Source organism: Myotis daubentonii, chromosome 7 (genome assembly GCF_963259705.1).
Source record: "Myotis daubentonii chromosome 7, mMyoDau2.1, whole genome shotgun sequence".
Lineage (NCBI taxonomy): Eukaryota > Metazoa > Chordata > Mammalia > Chiroptera > Vespertilionidae > Myotis > Myotis daubentonii.
The window spans coordinates 56276571-56299471 of NC_081846.1; the positions used below are offsets into that span (position 1 = coordinate 56276571).

At 39.2% G+C, this 22901-nt stretch overlaps 1 protein-coding gene across 9 annotated transcripts in view; it reads right to left on the reverse strand.

The window, feature by feature from the left end:
• Positions 1-22901, reverse strand: part of MARCHF7 (membrane associated ring-CH-type finger 7) — a 44947-nt gene that overhangs the window by 16146 nt on the left and 5900 nt on the right. For 6 of the 9 annotated variants that reach the window (XM_059704340.1, XM_059704338.1, XM_059704337.1 and 3 more), the window contains 4 exons: positions 12962-13126; positions 6910-7105; positions 5268-5432; positions 2470-3559 (listed from right to left, as the gene is read on the reverse strand). In XM_059704340.1, coding sequence (XP_059560323.1) covers positions 2470-3559; positions 5268-5432; positions 6910-7105; positions 12962-13114 — 1604 coding nt within the window. In that variant the 5' untranslated portion in view covers positions 13115-13126. The remainder of the gene's footprint in view (positions 1-2469; positions 3560-5267; positions 5433-6909; positions 7106-12961; positions 13127-22901) is intronic. The other 3 variants (XM_059704343.1, XM_059704341.1, XM_059704339.1) reach the window with 1 other exon arrangement.

Here is a 22901-nt window from a genome sequence, read left to right on the forward strand (position 1 = left end):
CTGATAAGCTTTTTGTATTACATTACAGAAAAAACAAAATAGATTTAAAAATTTCCCATTTACCCCATCCCCAGCAATATTATGTTAGTAAATCCTCTTTGGTAGGCTTTTAAATGTGGAGCAGTTTCCATTAACCTATGTACTCTACTTAATAGGCTGACATGTAGAATAACTTAAATGTAGAATAATAGCTGTATAATAAATTAATTTTTTGTTAAAATCCCTATTGGCTTAGCCCACTGCTAGCATGAAAGAGGTATTCAGTAAATTGATTATACTGAATGCTATTATTGAAATAAAATCTGGATTATTTTGGTTCACAATAAATTTAGCAATACTAGTAGATGTGTGGAAAGAGGAATCGGTATACAGCTGCTAGGTAACTTTCATGCCCTGGTTTAACCAGAGGTATGACTTCAAACATAAATTTTTGTTTTACCTTTAGATTTAAATTTCTACAGTTCATTGTTTTAATTATTCTTTACTTGGGAGATTCAATTTTTTTGCACTCTTATTATAGTAGCTTCCCCACCCCCCCAATATTCAAGGGGTACATATCAACATCTCCAATTCCAAACCCTATATATATTATGTTTTTCCTACACACACATATCTAGAACACAGTTTAATTTATAAATTAGGCACAATAAAAGATTAACAACTAATGAAACAGAGTGATAACAACAATATACTGTAATAAAAGTAATGTGAATGTGGTCTCTCTCTCAAAGTATCTTATTGTACTATTTGTACAGGGTGGACAAGCTGGACAAAGGAAATGAACCACATCATAAACAGGACAGAGCCAGGTGGAATGAGATTTCATCATGATACTCAGAAAAGCATACAATATAAAATTTATGAATTATTTACTTCTGGAATTTTCCATTTAATATTTTCGGAACACAAATAACTAAAACCACAAAAAGTGAAAGCACAGGTAAGAGGGAACTACTATAATTTAAATGTAGTGCCTTAAAATCCTCATGAGCAAAAAATACAATAAAGGGTTACACACACACAAATTCTATGGCAAAATAACCAACAAATTTTGTAAAACCAACCAGAGAGGATGGTGCCAGCTTGTTTCTCTGGTAAACATTAAATTAACCTGCTGCTTACATCACTGCACTCAAATTAACCTTACTTGGGCACATGAAATATTTATAACTATTAGTTATAATAGCTGTAATAATGATAACTACATTCCTCAGTAGACAGCTTGCAATCAGAGGGAGTTGCTACAATAATGTTAAACTAATACTATCAGGGCAGAGAGTAAATCTTTCTCCAAGAAAGGAAAAATCAGAAATTTTAAAAGCAGGAAGAGTCACATAGTATAATTTGTCCTTCATAAGGAAAAATGGAATATAGTAGCCTAACGCCTAACATCTCAGAAAGCGTGTGAAGTTCCCTTTATCCCCAGAATTAGACTTGAATGTATTTCTTATTAAAAGTACAAAAAAAATTATTTAAAATGATAGTAAAAGCTTTGTTCCCCCCAAATTAAATTACATTAGGCCTTTATGAACAAAAAACAACAAAACACTCTATAACCTTAGCTTTACAGTCTTTTCTTCCTATATTTTATATGTACTACCCTATCCCATTTCATTAAAATTACTTTACTAGATGGAAAAATATGATAAAATTAATAATCCAATTGGTTCTATAATCTCTGATCTTTCACCTTTCCACTTTTACCAGACATTTTAAAGCAAACTTCAACTGTACAAAAGATTAGTATAAAGATTCTTTAAAAGTTTGAAATTTAAACTGGTCTATCAAATAAAGAATATACAGTATATACTTGGAACTTCAAAAACAAAATTAAAAATGTGTAAATAATTTTATGTTTAAAAGGTGAGAATTACAAATAAATAGTAAATAAATCATCTTAATAATCCATAACCACTTGGGTCTCCTTACGAATCCAATTTGGCACTAGTCTACCAAGGAGAAGTGTAAGAGATTAACATTTTTATCTTTGTGTGCTTCTGTATCCAAACCTGTTTAAAAATAATCTTTAAATTATTTCTTCATGTAGTAGACACCTTAGTGCCTACTTCCATTATTAATTCTCATCCATTTTACCTTTAAGAGGTAACATCAATGCTAACATCTTACTATAAATTTCAAGGGAACAAATTCTATTTCATTTTTATTGATTTTAGAGAGGAAAGGAGAGGGAGATAGAAACATCAATGTTGAGAGAGAATCATTGACTGGTTGCCTCCTGCACATCCCCAACTGGGGATCAAGCCCACAACCCAGACATGTGCCCTTGACCAGAAGTGAACCTGGGACCTTTCAGTCCCCAGGCCAACACTCTATGCACTGAGTCAAACCAGCCAGGGCCCAAGGGAACAAATTTTAGATATTAATGTTACAAGAAGCCTAAAATTTTAGAAATACTTTTTTCTCTATCTGCCCTTGCTTTATGGGATTAAGACAGGTATTTAAATTTACCTCTCTTTTATTTTCTGCAGTTTTTCTGGGTCTCTTGAAGGTGCACTTTTAGTTTTATCACTTTTCCCACCAGATGAACTCCAACCTGAAGGAATAATATCTACAGTGATCATGACATTATCGGTCAAATTACTTCCAAGTGTTGGGGGGACTGCAAATCGAAACAAAGAACCAGGAAGGATCCCTGTCATTCCTGTGTTTCTTCCACTGCGAGCCGAATCTGACATGGAGCCACCTGTAGCAGCACTGCTCGATGCTGCAGGTGTTTGTGATCTGTTGGCAGCAGCCCCAAGGTGATCACTCGGTGCTTCCAGGTGAACTACTTCATTTGATTCTCTTCTAAAAATATGAGATCGAGATTGTGTATCAGAAGTTGATATCCTTGAAGATTCATCTCGTCCCTCTCGCCTCCTTCTAGAGAACAAAGGTGTGCATCTATTTCTAAGTGAGGAAGATAACCAGGGTCCTGTATTTCTACCTTCAGATTCTTGGTTAAAATTTTCTGAATCTGGCTCAGTGCTATGATTTTGAGATGACAAACCCCATCTTCGCCTAAGAAATCGAAATCCCTGAGAAGCTTCAGATGCCCTATTATCAAGAACGTCAGAAGTTGATGCTGCATTACGAGACTGTGAAGAAATTCTTGGAGAAACATATGAATTTTCAGAGCTCAATGATCTTGTATTTAAGGATTCCTGACTAGACCTTCGTGAAAAAAAAGTAGATGACATGCTAGAAGCTATACGTGACAGCAATCTCCTTGTCGTACGTCTACCTTCATTGTCAGAAGTTTCTTGAAATGATCTTTGAGATGAACCAATCCTATCTGAATTGCTTATGGTTGAGGTTTCACCTCTATTTGAAATATAAGAAAATCCAGGCTGTGTATTGCTTTGGAGAGACTCCAATTCTCTTGGAGAAAAATTTGATCTTACAGAATTTCTACTAGAATCCCTAGAGCACAGTACAGTCTGGCGTTCAGAAGGCATTTGTTGGTTTGTGGATGATGTATTCAGTTGTAAAGTGCTCACTGAGTTCTCTTTTGGTCTTGCTCCCTGTGAATATGAAGAAGGAACTCTGTCTTGAACATCTGTTTTTGAAAGAAAGGAAAAATAGCTAATTACATGAAATAAATTGACTACTAATAAAACTTGCATTTATTAATGACTAATTACTGCCAAAATGAAACACTGGTTTGAAACTGAATACTACTACATTATAACTACACAGCTTAACTATTATTACAGAAAAAAACCATAAATGTGCTTCTCTTTCTATACATTTGGTGAAATCTAGCACTTTTATATAAAGTCAATATTATACTTTATACAGAATCTAAAAAGAAATGAGAGCTTATGAAAGGCAAACATCAATCTACCAACTTGATGAATATAAAACAGCTGAATCTGCTGATCAGCAATTGATATGGTAGAGAATCTAACATTTAAACAAATAAGGAATTTTAAATGTGCCAAATAAGTCAATGTAAACAACTCTTGTAACAAATAAAAACATGAGGTGGGGGTGGGCTAGAAGGATCAATGGGGGGAAATGGGGGACAAATAATACTTTCAACAATAAAGATTTTTTTTTAATTAAAAATACCAAAACCAAAACAAACAAAAGCAAAATAATCCTAGGAAACAGTGTTTGGGAGATTTTTCTTACTCTGCAGAAAGCATAATGGTTATTTCATATAGGTATTATCACCCTTGTAATTTTATGGCAAACTCTTCTAACAGCTAAAAGTATTTCCACCCCCCCCCCTCACCACCGTCGTCGCCGCCCCCCGCCCCCCATCCTCAATGTAACAGCAGTGATTCTTATCCCTGGTTACTCTTCTAAAATACCTTTGCTTTTTAATACTGGCTGAGAGCTATGAGTCAGAATAAAGTCCTGACGTCTAAAATTTTAAAAGTACACCACTGGTGGTTCTAAATTTCATAGGGATGAGAAAATCTATAGCATTCCTTTATAAAGAATGCTTACCCATACACCTAACTTAAAAGCTAGATTACTACTGTGCTAATACATGCAGCCTCAGGAAAAGAGAAACTGTTAGTGGATAAATCTATTCTACCCAGTACTTTTATATTCCCAAATCTAGAACCTATTGATACTATCTACTAAAGGTCATCCATTCAAAGCCAAGCAAATAAAAAGATGTTTTCATTTGTCTTAAATAAAGCAAAGATATGCCCCAATACGATTATTTAAAATAAACTTAAGCTTTAGAAACAAATGTATCTTCTACGTAAATCAAGCTCCACTTTTGCCTGCTATATTTGTCTACTTCATCAGCACTTTTTGTCTTCAGTTACTTAATATTATAGTTTTATGGTATTTATGTTTAAAAAGCTCAAGCTTATGTGCACTGACAGTGTGGGTAAAAGAAAACAAAGGCGCATTTGTGTTAAATTAAGGTAATTTTAAATTGTCTTAAAATGGTGATTTCAGGCTTTAGTTAGTTTAGAATTTAACTAAAATTGGTTACTTATTACATTACATCAGGCAAATTATACTGGAATATACAAGAATTGTTTAGTATACTTCATGGCACATATGTTCTTAAAAGAGCAAGTAAAAAATTTATTGGCACATAGAATCTGGATATTCATGCACTTTTAAACTGTTTACATTTTTAAAAGCCAACAAATAAGGTACTAGGAAACATTAAACTATTTTAAAATTTCCATAAAATTCACTTCATTTATTCTTTTGTACTGTAATTTAGTGATATAAAGAGGAAAACAACATTATCAGATTAAGTTATATGTAACAATACAGTTTATACATACACGATGAAGTTGTGAAATCACTACTTCGGTGGCTATAGTCCATAAAATTACTAATGGAGGAATCTGCTCTCCTTTCTAAATCTCTCCTCTCTCGCATTAAGTCACTTCCAAATGATCCAAGTACCACTGATGAAGATCTGGGAACTTGACTATGTCTCCAAGAATCTTAAAATAATCAAAGAAGTTTTAATTCAGAGAGAGCTTTTAAGGTTTCTAATGACAAAAAAAAAATCTTCCGTACTACACAGGGAGGTTGTAATTTATTACAGAAATTCCCATAGTTACACAGTTGTAATCAGAAGTAAAATTTAGCAAAACAGCGTGGCTGGTATGGCTCAGTGTCAAGCTATGAACCAGGAGGTCATTGTTCCATTCCAGGTCAGGGCACATGCCTGGGCTGCAGGCTCAATCCCCAGTAGGGGGTGTGCAGGAAGCAGCAAGTGGATCAATAATTCTATCATCACTGACGTTTCCATCTATCCCTCTCCCTTCCTCTCTGAAATCAATAAAAATATATTAAAAATTTAGCAAAACATAAAATTATTCACTAAATGAACTCATCACTTACAAAATTACTTCCTATTAAAACATTCTTCTCTAACACTAAACTCTATCCTGCTCAAGTCTTGGCTTGATCACCAGTAGGGGGCGTGCAGGAGGCAGCTGATTGATATTTCTCTCACCTAGATGGTTCTCTCTACCCCCTCCCTTCCTTTCCTAAAAATCAATAAAAACATGTTTTAAAAAACATATAAAGAAATTGCTTACACTAATTTATTTGGTAATACATATGCATTTTAAGAATTTTATATCCTATCCTGTCACCACAAGTTTTGTACCACCTTAAAACGATTTTAGGCATTGGATAGTGTTTCATTTGAAGAGTATAAGTGAGGAGGGAGCCTCCTAACATCTCAACAAAAGATCTTTTCAATTTGTACAACAAATATGTCTGAGTACAAAAATACCAAGCATAAAGCTTTACAAATAAACCATGTAAATGGTTAAGTGACTTGTACAATGCCAACATCTAATTACAGGGCTACAATCATGACTTTCTGATTCCTACCATAAAACTAGTGGAATACCACCAACTATTTTTTAAATAAAGAATTTTCATATTTTCTAAACAATATATACCACGTTTCTCATTTATAAAAGACAAAAAAGCCCGGTGCACAAAATTCGTGCACAGGTAGTGGCCCTAGCAACTGCTGGCTGCCAGCCGGGGCCTCCCTTCGTTCCGTGCCGCCCCCTTGTGGTCAGCGCACATCACAGCAAGCCATCGAACTCCTGGTCGGTCAAACTCCCGAGGGGACACTTTGCATATTAGGCTTTTATAGCTAAAGAAGATATAGAAGATGTGCTTTGAATATAATTGTCCACTTCAGAAAAATTGGCTTTCCTACTAACAAAAAATTTACCTTCTATAACAACAGAAGAATACACGTCACTTTTACCAGTTTGATCGCCATACGTTTTCGGCTATTCTAGTTAATTTTAATTCCAGCACTAATTAACTAATAAGGGAGGATGTTGGAAACTCCACTGGCTCTATTTGCCTAATATATACCAGGTCTCGGGAAAAGAGCTTTAGTCCAAAATACATATGGTGCAACCCTTAGATAAATTTAATTCTTACCTGATACTGCATTTAAACCATGTCCAACATTTCTCCCAGCTGAGGTAGATGTACAGTTTGTACAGGAAAGTTTAGGTCTTTTTGAATCATGATCCCGTAGCTGGTTTTGTGATCTTGAGCGTGCACCCTGAGTTATCTCAGATTCACTATACCATGTAGATTGAAATGGAGATGCAGCTGCTGATGCAGATGTAGACTGTTAAGTTTAAAAAAAAATTTTAAAGGAATAAAATGCTTGCATTCAATATTAAATTTAATTGACAATATTCCCAAGGACCAAATTTTTCTATCATGTATGTTTTCCATAATCTTTGTTCCCTATAACCCACTGCCCCTTTATTTTATACTGAAATTGTATATGGTTGAGTAATAAATCTGAATTAGATTAAGTCTTCTATGTAACTGTATATACACATCTGGCTAGGAAATACTCAAGAGCAAAAACTTTATTCATTTTGTTTTCTTGGTTTAATATTTCAACCTTCTGAGGAACCTGTTTCCTGTTCTTAAAGGTGGACAGAATGCCAAGAAAGACACTAATATATAAATTGATTGTGAACAGTCTTATGAAAATAAAATTTTTCAAGTAATAAAAAATTTATCCTGAATCTAATGCTCATTGTTAAGAATATAGTAATACACTATAAACAGTATGTTTTTTTTTTTTTAAAAAGAAACTACAACCCAATTATCTGGAATCTCTTCGTCAGTGAAGTAGATAAAAAAGGTGCATATTTTAAAACTCTTTGTTCAAGGTTTTCTCTATTAATGTATAAACTGACGAACACAAAATAAAACAACCTAAAACACAAAAAGTAAAACAACCCAAAACACAAGTTATTCACAATGTACAAACTATTTTACTTCTTCCTAATTCATTAAATGGTTAGGCAGTATACCTAACATAATGCCTAAAAAGAGAAAACATTAGCTTGTCTCCTTAAAAACACAGGTTTAAATAAGAACATATTTTAACCACAATTATAGAAATGGTCCTAAATTGACTAAAATAAAAGTGAGTTCTAGAGAAAATAAAAATGTTTTATAATAATTTTAATATGTATGTGATAAATAGTTCATCTTATTAAAGAATCTTAAAAAAGAAAAACAATGTTAAGTGTTATACTTCTTGACAAGGGTGAAAAATGGAATATAACATGAGCCATAAATTCAATCTGTTAACCTAATATTCTAATGATAAATATAAACCCCAAATAATGTGCACCATCATAAGAAACAATAAAAAATCTATGTATATAAAAGAGTAACATGCAAATCGACCAAACGGCAGACCGACTGCTTGACCAGTCACTATGAGGTGCACTGACCACCTCTCAGTCCCTTTTCCCAGCCATCAGGCTCCGATCGCCCCATGATGAACGGGGAACCGGGGGTGGGTGGCAGTGGGGGGTGGGTGGCAGTGGGGGGTGGGGCCGGCTGCAGCAGCCGGGGAAGATGGCCCTGAAAATGGCCAGGCCTAGGGACTGTACCCACGCAATGAATTTTGTGCACCAGACCTCTACTTATAATATAAATACAGATAGCCCTCAGGTTACATTGGACTCGATGACATCATTTCATGGTTACGTCACCATCTACCATTGATTTATATAAAAAAAAGTTCCGTCATTTCGACATATGTATATATGTGCTTTATGTTTTTTATTATTTATTTACCACAAGTAAAGTCAGGAATTGTTATCTTTTAAATCTTTTTTTACTGTTTCACTTCATTATTGCTGTGTATGTGCTCCATGTGAGTGACGTAGGTGCTTATGTAGGTGGGTTCCGACTTACGGTGAAAATCGTGTTACATCGCACCGTAGAAATAGATCTCCAATGTAACCCGAGGACCTACTGTAAGGCTATAATAGGAGGTTATGTTGAAAGTTTCACAGAAAAGAGAATGCCTAACTATGCCTGGGGAGAGTAGGAGAGAATTCATAGAATGAGACAGAGTTCACTTATAGGCAAATGAGGAGTATTATAAACAACACAAAAAGATTCATAAACCCCTCTACCATGGGCATTCTTCTAAAATAGCGGTTGCCAACCGGTGGTCCGTGAGGTCCAAAAGGTTGGCTATTAGTGTTCTAAAGCATTACTACATTACTTGATCTTCTATTATGCTTAAATTATGAGAAGCATACTACATACATTCAGGGAATTCTACAGAATAAACTTCACATATATGGAAAAGCAGAAGATGTAAAGCTGAAAAAGCATGAACAGACTAGATCAGGATTTTATCCATCCCTTGCCCAAGAATATTTTGCTAGTTGAATGTGGCACTCTTCAGCTTAGCACAAACTTGGTATCACAAGCCTTCTGCCCCCAATCAATGAACTGTGCTGGCACAAGAGATAAATTCATTAGGTATTTCAAAACCAAATCATTTTATGTGCCATTATCAGGGTATTGGGAAAATTATCCTGCATGCCAGTGATTTAACACCTTTAGATTTCAGAGAACAAAACAAAAAATGTTATAATTTAAAATTTAGAGCCACTTTTGACAAGGAGATCTAAAATAGCAAATACCATCTAATTTTACCCCCATTAAAAAAAACTGATCTTAGAGGGAAAAAAGGGGGAGAGGGAGAGGAGAGAGAAGACAGAGAGAGTGAAACATGGATAGGTTGCCTCCCCCACACGCCCTGATCAGGGATCATCAAACCTGGGTATGTACCCTAAATAGGAATCGAACTCGCCACCTTTTGGTGTATGGGATGACGCTATAACCAACTGAACCACACCGGCCAGATCTTATCTACAAATTTTTGAAAAGGGCATTTTATGTGCTCCCCAAACATGAGGGTTATAATAGAATTAAACAGACTTTTAATGTGAATACATTTTATATGCACAAAATCCATAACTTGTCCTTATTTTTCTAATTATGCATGGACTACACAAATTGTTACTGAATAGTTCTTCTGCAAATAAATATGATTTTGGGAACTACCCAAGGAGGAAATACTATCAGATCAACTTAGAAATATCCTCAGAACATTATAGAAGATGAAAAGGGTAGAATGGACAGAAGGTAGCAGTTTCACTATGCTAGGTATATACACTTATAGTATGAATATTACATGACAACAGTCCATTATATTATTCACTGTCCCCTTTCAGACCAGAGTGCTACAGGGTTGCTTCCTTTGAGAAATGGGTTATTTCTTTTCCTTATGAACAAAACACCTTATAAAGCTAGTTGTTCTTCCGTGTGATCTTCCTGGCGCCCAGAACAAGAAAGAGTCCAAGTTTAACTTTAAAACACTGCAGAGCTTATGAATGCCTCTCGATGTTATAACCTTCACCCACTCTCATGGGTCATACATGAATACATGTATTCACATGTATATACATATTTATTTCCATGGGAAGTACTTATAGTACATAAGCATATACACACAAAAAAATTAATTCTTTTAATCCTTTAATTCTCTAGAAACATAACTATTTAAGTATATGCAATGGTATTAAGTTCTATAATAGTTGATCTACAAATTAGAAAAGATGTCACTAACTGAAAAAAGCACCTAGAACCTCATAAACCTCATAAGAAACCTACTTTATTATTTCATATTAAAAGTAATCACTATCAACAAAGCAAAAAAACAAAAACAAAAACAAAAAACAGGAAAAGCTGCTTAAATTAAATTATAGAAAACATAGAAAAATAACAATTACATATTCATAGAATACTCCCAAATTTTTTATTATCAACAGTCTAATAGGAAATAAAATTTCTATTTAAAATATCTAAAATTCTGCTTACTGTTACCAAAGAGATGAGATGATCATAGTTTTCAACCATTCAAATTGTAACCAAAATTTAAAGATGGAGTAACAGAAATATCAGCAAGATTAACAATAGAGGCAACATGGCTTTCAAATGGTCGAGAATCCAAATATATTTAGCAAATCAATTGTTCGAAACTTAGAACCTCCATTTTCCCAAAGAAGAAACAAAGCTATCCAGAAGTCTAATAGATTCTTAAGCTCAGGAACATATTTACTAATCATGTGATTTTCTAAGAAAAATCACTAATCTTTCCAGATTTTACATCCTTATTTTATGAAATGACAAGTATGTGTCCTATATAAGTAAAACTAAAAGTCAAAAATATTCATGAAATGTCAAGCACTATATAAAAATAAGGTGTTTCCATATTATTTAATCCATAGCGTAACTGAAATAAAAAAATGTAGAAGCTAACATTTATGTAGTGTTTACCATGTGGCAGCTCTATTCTCATTCAATGTATTAATTCATTTAACTCTAACAACCCAATTGACTAAATAATATGGAAAATAAGATGTGAAGTAACTTGCTTGCCCAAGTTCACATAGCTATGAGTGAAACAATACTCCAATCCAGGCCATATAGTCTGGTTTCAGAGTCTTGTGTTTCTCACTAAGAGGCTGTATGAAAAATTATACAAGCATCGGAAGAGAAATTTCTATAAATACGGGGGGGGGGGGGGGACGGGGGACGGGACGAGACAATTCTGTGCTCTTAGTAAGTAAAACATCATTTAACCTACAACATTTCTATAGAATACAAAGGATGCGATTCTGGGCCGCTGGCAAGTATATGCTTGTCTACCAACAAAATTAAGAAACAAAACAAAAACCCACAATATCAATTAATATTGAAAATGAGACTAAGTAAATAGTTCATATGAAGTTTATGAGTTTATATGTAGATATGGACATTTTAGAAAAATTACTTTTCACTTGTCTTTCTCTAAATAGTTTATAAAATGTTTTTTACTATGTAGTAAATGTCATATACTATATCACATGATACATAGATATAAAATACCTGACAGAAATTTTCACTAAAGAATTCTCTTAAGATTCAGTTACCAAAACATCAGACTCTAGCAAATCAAGTGTGATTTAATTAGCTGTTCAGACAATAATGCAATAAACTTAAATGTAAAAGACAAGATAAATTGCACTAAATTTACAAGTCATGCCATTTAAGATTTATAGCTTTATACAACTACTATGTTATAACCCTAATAAACCTTTCCAAAAATGAAGGAAAATTAGTTACATTAAGAGTAGCAGTCCTAACCGGTTTGGCTCACTAGACAGACCATTGGCCTGCAGACTGAAGGGTCCCGGGTTCGATTCCGGTCAAGAGCATGTACCTTGGTTGCGGGCACATCCCCAGTAGGGGGTGTGCAGGAGGCAGCTGATCGATGTTTCTCTCTCTCTATCCCTCTCCCTTCCTCTCTGTAAAAAAATCAATAAAATTCCCTGGCCAGTTTGGCTCAGTGGATAAAGTGTTGGCCTTTGGACTACGGGGTCCCAGGTTCGATTCCGGTCAAGGGCATGTACCTTGGCTGCAGGCGCATCTCCAGTGGGGGGTGTGCAGGAGGCAGCTGATTGATGTTTCTCGCTCATCGATGTTTCTAAATCTCTATCCCTCTCCCTTCCTCTCTGTAAAAAATAAAATATATTTTTTAAAAAAAAATCAATAAAATGTATTTTTTTTTAAAAAGAGCACATGTAGCTTTATATAGATTATGAATTAGTGCAATCATTACTAACCATTAAAGTCCCAAAATTTGTCCATATTGCAAAAACAAAACAAAACACTTAATGATTATTCTACCATTGCCATGTATACTCACAGAGAAAAATCAGATATATGAATGTAACGTTAAAGAAAAAGGATGCAATTTCCAGTTTTCGGACAGTCACCTAAATAGATTAACTTAATTAAATGTATACTTAAATTGACACTTTTTTTTTTTAGGCAAAAAAGTTTCCAAGTCTTTGGAAAGTATGACTATTTTTAGTAAGATCACAATTCCTCATTCATAATTCTGAAGTTCCAGAAGTTTGAAAACCATTAAGTTTTTGCTGCTTGCTATAAATGATCATTCATTTTGCTGCAGACATAAGTTTTGATGCCTCAAATTCAGCTAAGGGTATTCTAAACATATTCTACTACTTACCTAAAATCCAAGAAACACATGGCCCCAAGGATTCTGAAAGAGAGACTGTATATATATCCCATATTAAGAAATTACCTGATAATCAGAATCCAGTCTAAATGAAGAGTCTCTTGAGTGATAGGTATCATTTAAACTACTTCCTCTGTTTCCAGACATCATCCTAGCACTTAAAGAGCTGGGGGGTTGAACAGAAATTCTTCTTGGAATCCTTGAAGGTTTAGACTCCATTCTTAAGGTTTCCTGTGAGGTACAAATTTTGATGAATTGCCTTTGGGAAAGCATGCAGCTCAAATCAAGAATTACCCATGCAAATTAACTATACTCTAGTGTGTAGCATGATAAATTATAAAACTATCATCACCCCACCCCTCTTCTATAAGGCAGAGGTTCAAAATCTATCAAAGGTTCCCTACTGCCCATAATATGAAGCACACATAATGAAAGTGAGATGAAGAACTGAGGTTTGTTGTTTCCAAAGCCTGGGCTCTTTTCCTTATTCAGTTTTTTTCTCCATATAAACTCCTACACCAATTTGCCCTTGATTATCTTGCTATTCTTACCTATTATTGGTGTTCAATGCTCTTACCATGAACATTAGCTATTTGTACACCCCTTAACACAAAATGCTCTCACAGGTCTTTGTATGTGTCTGGAAAAGTCTACACATTCCCCATTCAATTCCTGGATAAGGTCTTAAAACGAGCACTTTTCTTTTTGTGCCTCCACTTTATACATACTTTTATTAAAACACTAGAGGTCCGGTGCATGAAATTCGTGCATGGGTGTCCCCTTAGCCCAGCCTGCACCCTCTCCAATCCGGGACCCCTGGCTCCTAATTGCTCACCTGCCTGCCTGATCGCCCCTACCACTCTGCCTGCCTGCCTGATCCCCGTAACTGCTCTCCACACCTGCCTGATCGCCCCTAACTGCTCTGCCTGCCTGATCCCCCTAACTGCTCTTCCCTGCTGGCCTGATCCCCCTAACTGCTCTCCCCTGCTGGCCTGATCCCCCTAACTGCTCTTCCCTGCTGACCTGATCCCCCTAACTGCTCTCCCCTGCCTGCCTGATCCCCCTAACTGCTCTCCCCTGCTGGCCTAATCCCCCTAACTGCTCTGCCTACCGGCCTGATTGCCCCTAACTGCTCTCCCTGCTACCGTGGCTTTGTCCAGAAGATGTCCGGTCTAATCAGCATATTACCCTTTTATTATTATAGATAATGCTAAGACTCTTTCCTGGTTGTTCCTACAATGCTACTGGAAGACTGAGAGATTTTAATTTTACTCTTGGATCACCAAACAAAACACCAGAGTTAGGATTTCTGGATGTCAACCTTTGGAATGCTCCCAATTGCAAAATAGCTAGCTAGCCACTTGATCATCCTACCCTACAACACAGTCACCAAGAGTTTCTAATCAGCTGTTTAGTACTTCCCTCTAATACACAAACATCAAGGATCACCAGGCATCCAAGGAAGGCCTCTAATATGAATGACCAAAGTAAACAACAAAAATTTAGAGAAAATGTGAGGAAAGGAGCTAATTACTGTCCTTAAAGGGATAAGACGTTCATTTATAAAATAATAACAGGATGCTTGAGAAAGCAGTCAGACTACAATGTGCTGTGCATTTTCAAACTGTGGTATTTTTAAAAATGTGATATTGAAATAATCAACATAAACAAGTTGAGTGAACCTCCCTGAAGTAGAAAATATGCTAGTAAATTAAAAATAGGAGAATTGTCAAGGGGAGTTATGATTAGACTATAATATGGTTACAGAAGGAGAGGAGAGAAAATAACGAAAAAGTTATCAGAGGAATCAAAGAACCGTTCTAGGATTAAAGGATATAAATCTTCACACAATGAAAGGACTACGGTACTCAGCAAATCAGAGAGACTAACACTAAGCACAAATTAGCATCTTAAAATTTCAGAACACCAGAAATAAAAGTTATGAGAGTGAAATAGCAGGTTACATACAAAAGTAATTGGAGTGGCTTCTTCATTACAACTTTAAAAACTTTTAAGATAATGAAGTAATAACTGTAATACTGAAAAGAGTGTTTAGCCTTGAATTCCAATCTGACAACTAAATGTGAGATGGAGAGGACACATTTTGAGACATCAAGATCTTTTAAAAAAATCAATCACATGCCCGGCTGGTGTGATTCAGCAGTTGAGCTTCAACCTATGAACCAGGAGACCAGGGTTCAGATTCCTGGTCAAGGCACATGCCTGGGTTGCAGGCTCAATCAATCCTCAGTAGGGGGGCGTGCAGGAGGCAGCAGATCAATGATTCTCTGTCATCACTGATGTTTCTCTATCTCTTTCTCTCTCCCTGAAATCAATAAAAAAAATTTAAAAATATTTTAAAGAAATCAATCACAAAACAAAAACCAAAGGAAGCTAAAAGAGCATGTGGTAGAAAAATAGGAGTGCAAGGAACTAAAGAACCAAACACAATACCCAGGAAAAGTTTACAAAGGTATGAAGAAAGCATAGGGAACTGATTGAGACTGGAGCAGGATCATAGATAATGGAAGTAAAGTACTAAGAAAAAAAAAGCATCTAATAGAAACTATTCTGGCAAAAATAATACAATTGGAAAAATGCTAAGCAAATGGCAGTTTAATAAATTAATTTTCTAAGTTGGGAAAACAGCTATCATACAAGAAAGAAGGTACTGTTTTGGGATGAACACAATATTTACAGTTATCCTATCTAATAAAAGAGAAAGATGATAATTAGCGTACGACCGCTACCCTTCCCATTGGCTAATCAGGGAGATATGCAAATTAACTACCAGCCAAGATGGCGGCTGACAGCCAGGCAGCTGATGGGAACAGGGAGGCTTGCTTGCTTCAGTGATGGAGGACCCCAACGTTCCCGCCTGACTTGCCGGACTCTCAGCTGCAACTCTAAGCAACTATGTTGCAAATATAGAAGCTAAAAAAACCCCAGAAACCTGCTTTACTCAGCCAGCCGGACCGCAACATTGTATCAAATACAGACAGTAAACAAAGGCCAGAAACCTGTTTTCAGCAGCCGAGGCCTCAGAGCTAAAGCTGGCCCAGAATAAAAAAAAAAAAAAGAAAAAAGAAAAAAGGAGCGGTTGGGAGCTTCAGTCACCCGTCAGCCTGAAAACGGCCCTCAGCCCCACACCCAGACTGGCCAGGCACCCCAGTGGGGACCCCCACCCTGATCCAGGACACCCTTCAGGGCAAACCAGCCGGCCCCCACCCGTGCACCAGGCCTCTATTCTATACAGTAAAAGGGTAATATGTCTCCCAGCACCAGGATCAGCGGAGCCGCAAGGCCTCCCGGCAACAGGATCAGCGTGACAGGGGGCAGCGCCCAAACCCCCTGATCGCCCTGTGGCTGTGTGTGTGACAGGGTGCAGTGCCCTAACCCCCTGATCGGCCCAGCTCTGTGTGTGACAGGGTGCAGCACCCCAACCCCCTGATCGGCCCTGCTCTGTGGGTGATAGAGGGCGGCGCCCCAACACCCCCCCCCCCCAACGGGCCCTGCTCTGTGTGTGATGGGGTAGAGCCATAACCTCCCCATCGGCCCTGCCCTGAGTGTGACAGTGGTGGCGCCCCAACTCCCTGATCGGCCCTGCTCTGTGGGTGATAGAGGGCGGCGCCCCAACCCACTGATCCGCCCTGCTCTGTGTGTGACGGGGGGGCAGTGCCCCAACCCCCCTGATGGGCCCTACTCTGTGAGTGACAGTGGGGAGCTCCTCAACCCCCTGATCAGCCCTGCTCTGTGTGTGACAGGGTACGGAGCCCCAACCCCCCTGATCTGCCCTGCTCTGTGTGTGACAGGGGGCGGTGCCCCAACTCCCCTATTGGCCCTACTCTGTGCATGACAGGGGGCAGCTCCTCAACCCCCTGATCGACCCTGCTCTGTGCATGACAGGGTACAGAGCCCCAACCCCCCTGATGGGCCCTGCTCTGTGCATGACAGGGGGCAGTGCCCCAACCCGATTGGCCCTGCTCTGTGCGTTACAGGGGGTGGCGCCGCAACCTCCCCATCGACCCTGCCTTGAGTGTGACAGGGGGCGGTGCCCCAACCCCCCAATTGGCCCTACCCGGAGCGTGACTGAGGGTGGCATCACAACCTCCCGATCCGCCCTGCTCTGTGCATGACAGGGGGCGGCGCCCGAACACCCCAATCGGCCCTGCTCTGAGCCCGACCAGGGGCTGCACATAGGGATTGGGCCTGCCCTCTGCCACCCGGGAGCAGGCCTAAGCCAGCAGGTCCTTATCTCCCAAGGGTCCCAGACTGCGAGAGGGCACAGGCCGGGCTGAGGGACCCCCCTCCCCCCCGAGTGCACAAATTTTTGTGCACCAGGCCTCTATAATTATATAACTAGTCTATTGATTTGCGACAAATATGCTATGGAATGAAGATGGGTAGGGGAAATAAAAAAGACAATGGTGAGTAAGAAAAACACAGAGAATATTGAAAAATCATAAACAGTTTAAATACATCATTTGGAAATATGAAAGTAAATCCTAAAAGAGCTAAAAAGTTGAGGGTTGCTGCCTTTGGAAAATGGGATTGGGAATGAGGTAGGATGGGGCAAAAAATTAGTTTTTGTTTTAAGCAGGATGACTATATTTCCTGATTTGCCTACAACAGTCCCAGTTTATGGCCAGAAAAGTCCTAATTTGTGCTCATTATCTCAGGACAATTATTAATAGTGCTTGTGCTATATCATTGGCCTGGTTTGGTTGATAAAGCATATGATAGCTTTAGCTTTTTATAAACTATATATGCATGTCTGCACAAAATTTTTGTGTTTTTTTTTTTACTAAAAAGAGGTGTATTATGTATTGGACTTTTAAAGAAAGCATACATTAATACAAAGAGTATTAATGGTTAAACACTGACAGGCTTTAAAAAGTCCATAAATGATTTAACAAGTAGCAGACTTGTTATTTTATCAAAAAATCTATGAAAATATAAACAAGGAACTGTGTGACTTGAGGATTTTAAAGAGGTAGACAAGGTGCTTTTTAAAAGATACAGGCCTACAGATAGTTTTCAGTAACAATGATGCTTCTAAATCATACTTCTTGTTTACTTTGACTATATTTATATCCAATACTTACTTGCATACTTGCAGAATGAAACTAACCTAGTAGGAAATCTGCTTAAAGCAAACCTCTCGAGAGAAGACAAAGAGGCAGAGTCCTCTGAGAGATATGTTATATTATATGAAACTATTCTTGGCAACTTCTCTACATAAACTGATGGAATTTCTACAATGTAGGTGTTACCAGAGAACTTACATAATATGGTTGCATAAGTTGTAGGTCAAATGCACAAAAAATAGCAAAAAACTTAAAATGCATAGTCCTTGAAAAACTTCTACCTGACCACTTGCAAGGTACTATGAGGCATCTTTTTAAGTTTTTTCATTCATTTAACAGATAGGTTTTTTAGGTGCTTAGTATGTGATAGACACATTAAAATTAATACTAAACAAGGGTTTGAGTTGAGGGGACAACTTCGAACATACTGGGAAAGCAATTATCAAGAAGTTATAATCTAGCAGAGAACAAACACAAATAACCACATGTCACAAAGAAAAAATATAAAAGTACTGTACTTTTATAGTTTGAGACTAAAGAAACAAAATCCAATGCAATACACGAACCTTGGCTGAATCCTGATTCATAAAACAGAAAGTATGAATGAAGACTGAATTTTAGTAAAGTGTCATGATGTCTGCAACTTAGTGTTAAATACTTCAAAATAACATTACATATTTTACGAAGTAAATACTATATGTACGATTACATATAACATCCTATATAATAAAAGCCTAGCCCTGGCTGGTTTGGCTCAGTGGATGGAGCGTCAGCCTGCAGACTCAAGGGTCCCAGGTTCGATTCTGGTCAAGGGCATGTACCTTGCTTGCGGGCACATCCCCAGTGGGGAGTGTGCAGGAGGCAGCTGATCTGATCGATGTTTCTAACTCTCTATCCCTCTCCCTTCCTCTCAGTAAAAAATCAATAAAATATATTTTAAAAAAATAAAAAAAATAAAAGCCTAATATGCTAAGTGTCCAGTCAACTGTCCAACCAAAGCATAATATGCTAATGATATGCTAAGGCCGCTCAACCACTTGCTATGACCACCAGGAGCAGACACTCCAACCGGTAGGTTAGCTTGCTGGTGGGGTCTGACCGAGTTGGGCTAGACATGCCCTGGAGCCCTCCCATGGTGCCTCCACAGCTGTCCAACCTCTCATGTTCCTCCCTGGCCCCAATCGTGCACCAGTGGGGTCCCTCAGCCTGGTCTGCGCCCTTTCACAATCCGGGACCCCTTGGGAGTGTCAGAGAGCCAGTTTCGGCCCCATCTTGCAGGCCTGACCGAGGGACCCTACTGGTGCACAAATTTGTGCACTGGGTCTCTAGTATATAGATATAATAAATGTGACAAATTATCAACTACTGAATATAGGTGAGGTCATCCAAATATTAATTTTACTTTACTCCCAACTCTTCTCTACTTGAATATTTTCCAGCAAAATAAATCAAAATTAAGGGGGAGGGAGTACTCCATCTTTGCTTAGTATGTAGATAGCCACAAAAGAACATCATTCCTACTCTAATATACGGGTAAGCCAAATAATCTATTAAATCACTTTTCTTGAGTCTGCCAGAACTGAGGTTGCAAGGCACGAGATGAACTGAACTACAAAGAATGATAAGTCCCCCTGACAAGGAGAGATGGGACAAAGGTGGCCACCATAAAAGCTGCTAAAAAAACAGCCAAATTTTATCAAATTCTTAAATTCCTGAAGGCTAAATATTTGCTAGTGTGACAGTTTAGAAATTCTGGGAGCCCCAACATAAGGCATTTTTTCCATAGTTCTACACTGAGTATTCCTGAAAGAGGGGACAGACAGGCTATATGAAGTCTCTTTTTCTGTAGTATTACCACATTGGGCCTATGTTTAAGAGCTTCCTGAAGAAACTCATCCATGCTCCAGACCCTTTGTGAGTACAGGTGGGATCATCTATTGGTAGGAAAGCCACTTTCTGCAAGGACTCTGCATTAATACAGGCAGCTATCTTTCAACCTTGAAGGGCTATGAAACCTGCCTGTCCAAGATCCTCCACCAATACAAGGCAGAAATCAGCTGAAAGGGATAGGGACAGTGGCAGGGGTCTTGCCTGCATTCTAAATTTTAGGAAGCAGGGAGAAGGGCAGAAATTTTGGGATCGCCCCACCTGTGAGAATAAGGTACACAGACCCTGCCTAAAACTGGAGGAGGACGCATAGAACTAAGAACCACCCCTAATCACTATGAGTTATGCTCCAAATAAAAAGCAACAGCAGTCTATTGAGACTTAAGACAATCTAACCCCATTGTGATGCAGATTTGCAGGACTTACAGGAAGTTGAGGCTAGTGAAAGAATACTAAAAGAAATACTCCCCCACGCTGGGCCTCACATTAAGTACCACACAGTGGCAGTCCACTACTGTAGTACTTTGAAGGTAAATAAAGCAATAATAAAACCCAAACTCAGTTCAACTTCAGACTAAACCAGTGGTCGGCAAACTCATCAGTCAACAGAGCCAAATATCAACAGTACAACGATTGAAATTTCTTTTCAGAGCCAAATTTTTAAAACTTAAACTATATAGGTAGGTACATTGTTATTAACTTAATTAGGGTACTCCTAAGCTGGCCTTTGCTAAAAACGTCCTCAATCTGACTGAGGTACGTTCACTGAGGCCGACCCCTTCCAACTCTCCCATCCACACTCGTCTTGTATACTTGTTTCAGATAGACCAGTGTGGATGGGAGAGTTGGAAGGGGTCGACCTCAGCAAACGTACCTCAAAACAATGTACCTCCCCTGCGCCACGTCTCCCGTCGCCTGACCGGCCGGCACGCCCCACTTCTTCAAAATAGACTTGCCCAGGCTGAAAACCGACTTCTGCACGTGGGCCACGAAGTTTCAATCGCACTGTACCTGTGCGGCCGCACGTGGTATTTTGTGGAAGAGCCACACTCAAAGGGCCAAAGAGCCGCATGTGGTTCAAGAGCCGCAGTTTGCTGACCACTGGACTAAACCAATGCAACCCACCACACTAACAGACTAACAAAAGTAGAGTATGTCCATATACAGCCATCCTATCTAATCCTATCTAATCCAATAAAAGAGAAACGTGGTAATTGGCGTACGACTGCTACCCTTCCCATTGGCTAATCAGGGGATATGCAAATTAACTGTCAGCCAAGATGGCGGCTGGTAGCCAGGCAGCTTGAAACTAACATGAGGCTTGCTTGCTTCAGTGACGGAGGAAACCAACGTTCCCTGCCTGCCTTGCAGGCCTCTGAGCCTGCAGTTTGAAACATTTTAACAAATATAGAAGTTAAAAAAAAACCCAGAAACCAGCTTTCAGCAAGCTGGGATCTCAGAGCTGGAGTCAGAGCTGGAGTTATACATTGTTTCGAACCGAAACAAACCAGATACCTACTTTCAGCAGCAGCGGAGTACTAAGAGCTGGAGCCTCAGAGCTAAAGCTGGCCGAGAATTAAAAAAAGAAAAAAAGAAAAAAAGGAGCGGTTGGGAGCTTCCGTCACCCGCCAGCCTGAAAACAGCCCTCAGCCCCTCACCCAGGCTGGCAAGGCACCCCAGTGGGGACCCCCACCCTGATCCAGGACAGGGCAAACCAGCCGGCCCCCACCCGTGCACCAGGCCTCTATCCTATACAGTAAAAGGGTAATATGCCTCCCAGCACCAGGATCAGTGGAGCCGCAAGGCCTCCCGGCACCAGGATCAGCGTGACAGGGGGCAGCGCCCAAACCCTCTGATCGCCCTGTGGCTCTGTGTGTGACAGGGTGCAGTGCCCTAACCCCCTGATCGGCCCTGCTCTGTTCGTGACAGGGGAAGGCGCCCCAACCTCCTGATCAGCCCTGCTCTGTGCCTGATATGGGGGAGCTCCCCAACCTCTGATCGCCCTGTGGCTCTGTGTGTGACAGGGGAAGGCGCCCCAACCCCCTGATCGGCCCTGCTCTGTGGGTGATAGAGGGTGGCACCCCAACCCCCTGATCGGCCCTGCTCTGTGTGTGACAGGGGGCAGCGCCCCAACCTCTGGATTGGCCCAGCTCTGTGCGTGACGGGGTGGCGCCGCAACCTCCCCATCGACCCTGCCTTGAGTGTGACAGGGGGCAGTGCCCCAACCCCCCAATCGGCCCTACCCGGAGCGTTACTGGAAGTGGCATCACAACCTCCCGATCCGCCCTGCTCTGTGCATGACAGGGGGCGGCGCCCGAACACCCCAATCGGCCCTGCTCTGAGCCCGACCAGGGGCTGCACCTAGGGATTGGGCCTGCCCTCTGCCACCCGGGAGCAGGCCTAAGCCAGCAGGTCGTTATCTCCCTAGGGGTCCCAGACTGCGAGAGGGCACAGGCCAGGCTGAGAGACCCCCCCTTCCCCCCCGAGTGCACAAATTTTTGTGCACCGGGCCAATAGTAATTAATAAACACTCTACTGTTTATTTAAAATGTTTGCTAGTCGATAAAAACTTACAACACAATGCCGAGAGATAAGAATCAACGAAACCAGAAGACAGCCCCAATGTTTAAAAAAAATGTGAAGTAATGAATTAACTTGGCAAAATTGGAAAACTAGGGAATTGGGAAATAGGCTAGAAACCAATCATCCAAAATGAAGCATGGAAAAAGATGATAGTAGAAATATGATAGTTATGAGCACAAGCTTTGAAATCTGTCCTTTACTTGGTTGTGCCTTTAGATTTAATCTCTATGCTTAATTTCTTCACCCACAAAAGGGGAATTATATTAGTATCAACTAAACAGGTATATTATGAACTTTGCTGGCACATAGTATGTATTCAGCAAACACCAGCTATTATCAAGCAATACCATCAATGTCCAAAAAAGATTTTCATATTAACAGCTTGGTAGACACTCTATTAGTTTTTTCATTATTTGAGGTTGGATTTTAACACAATTAAAAAAAAAGAC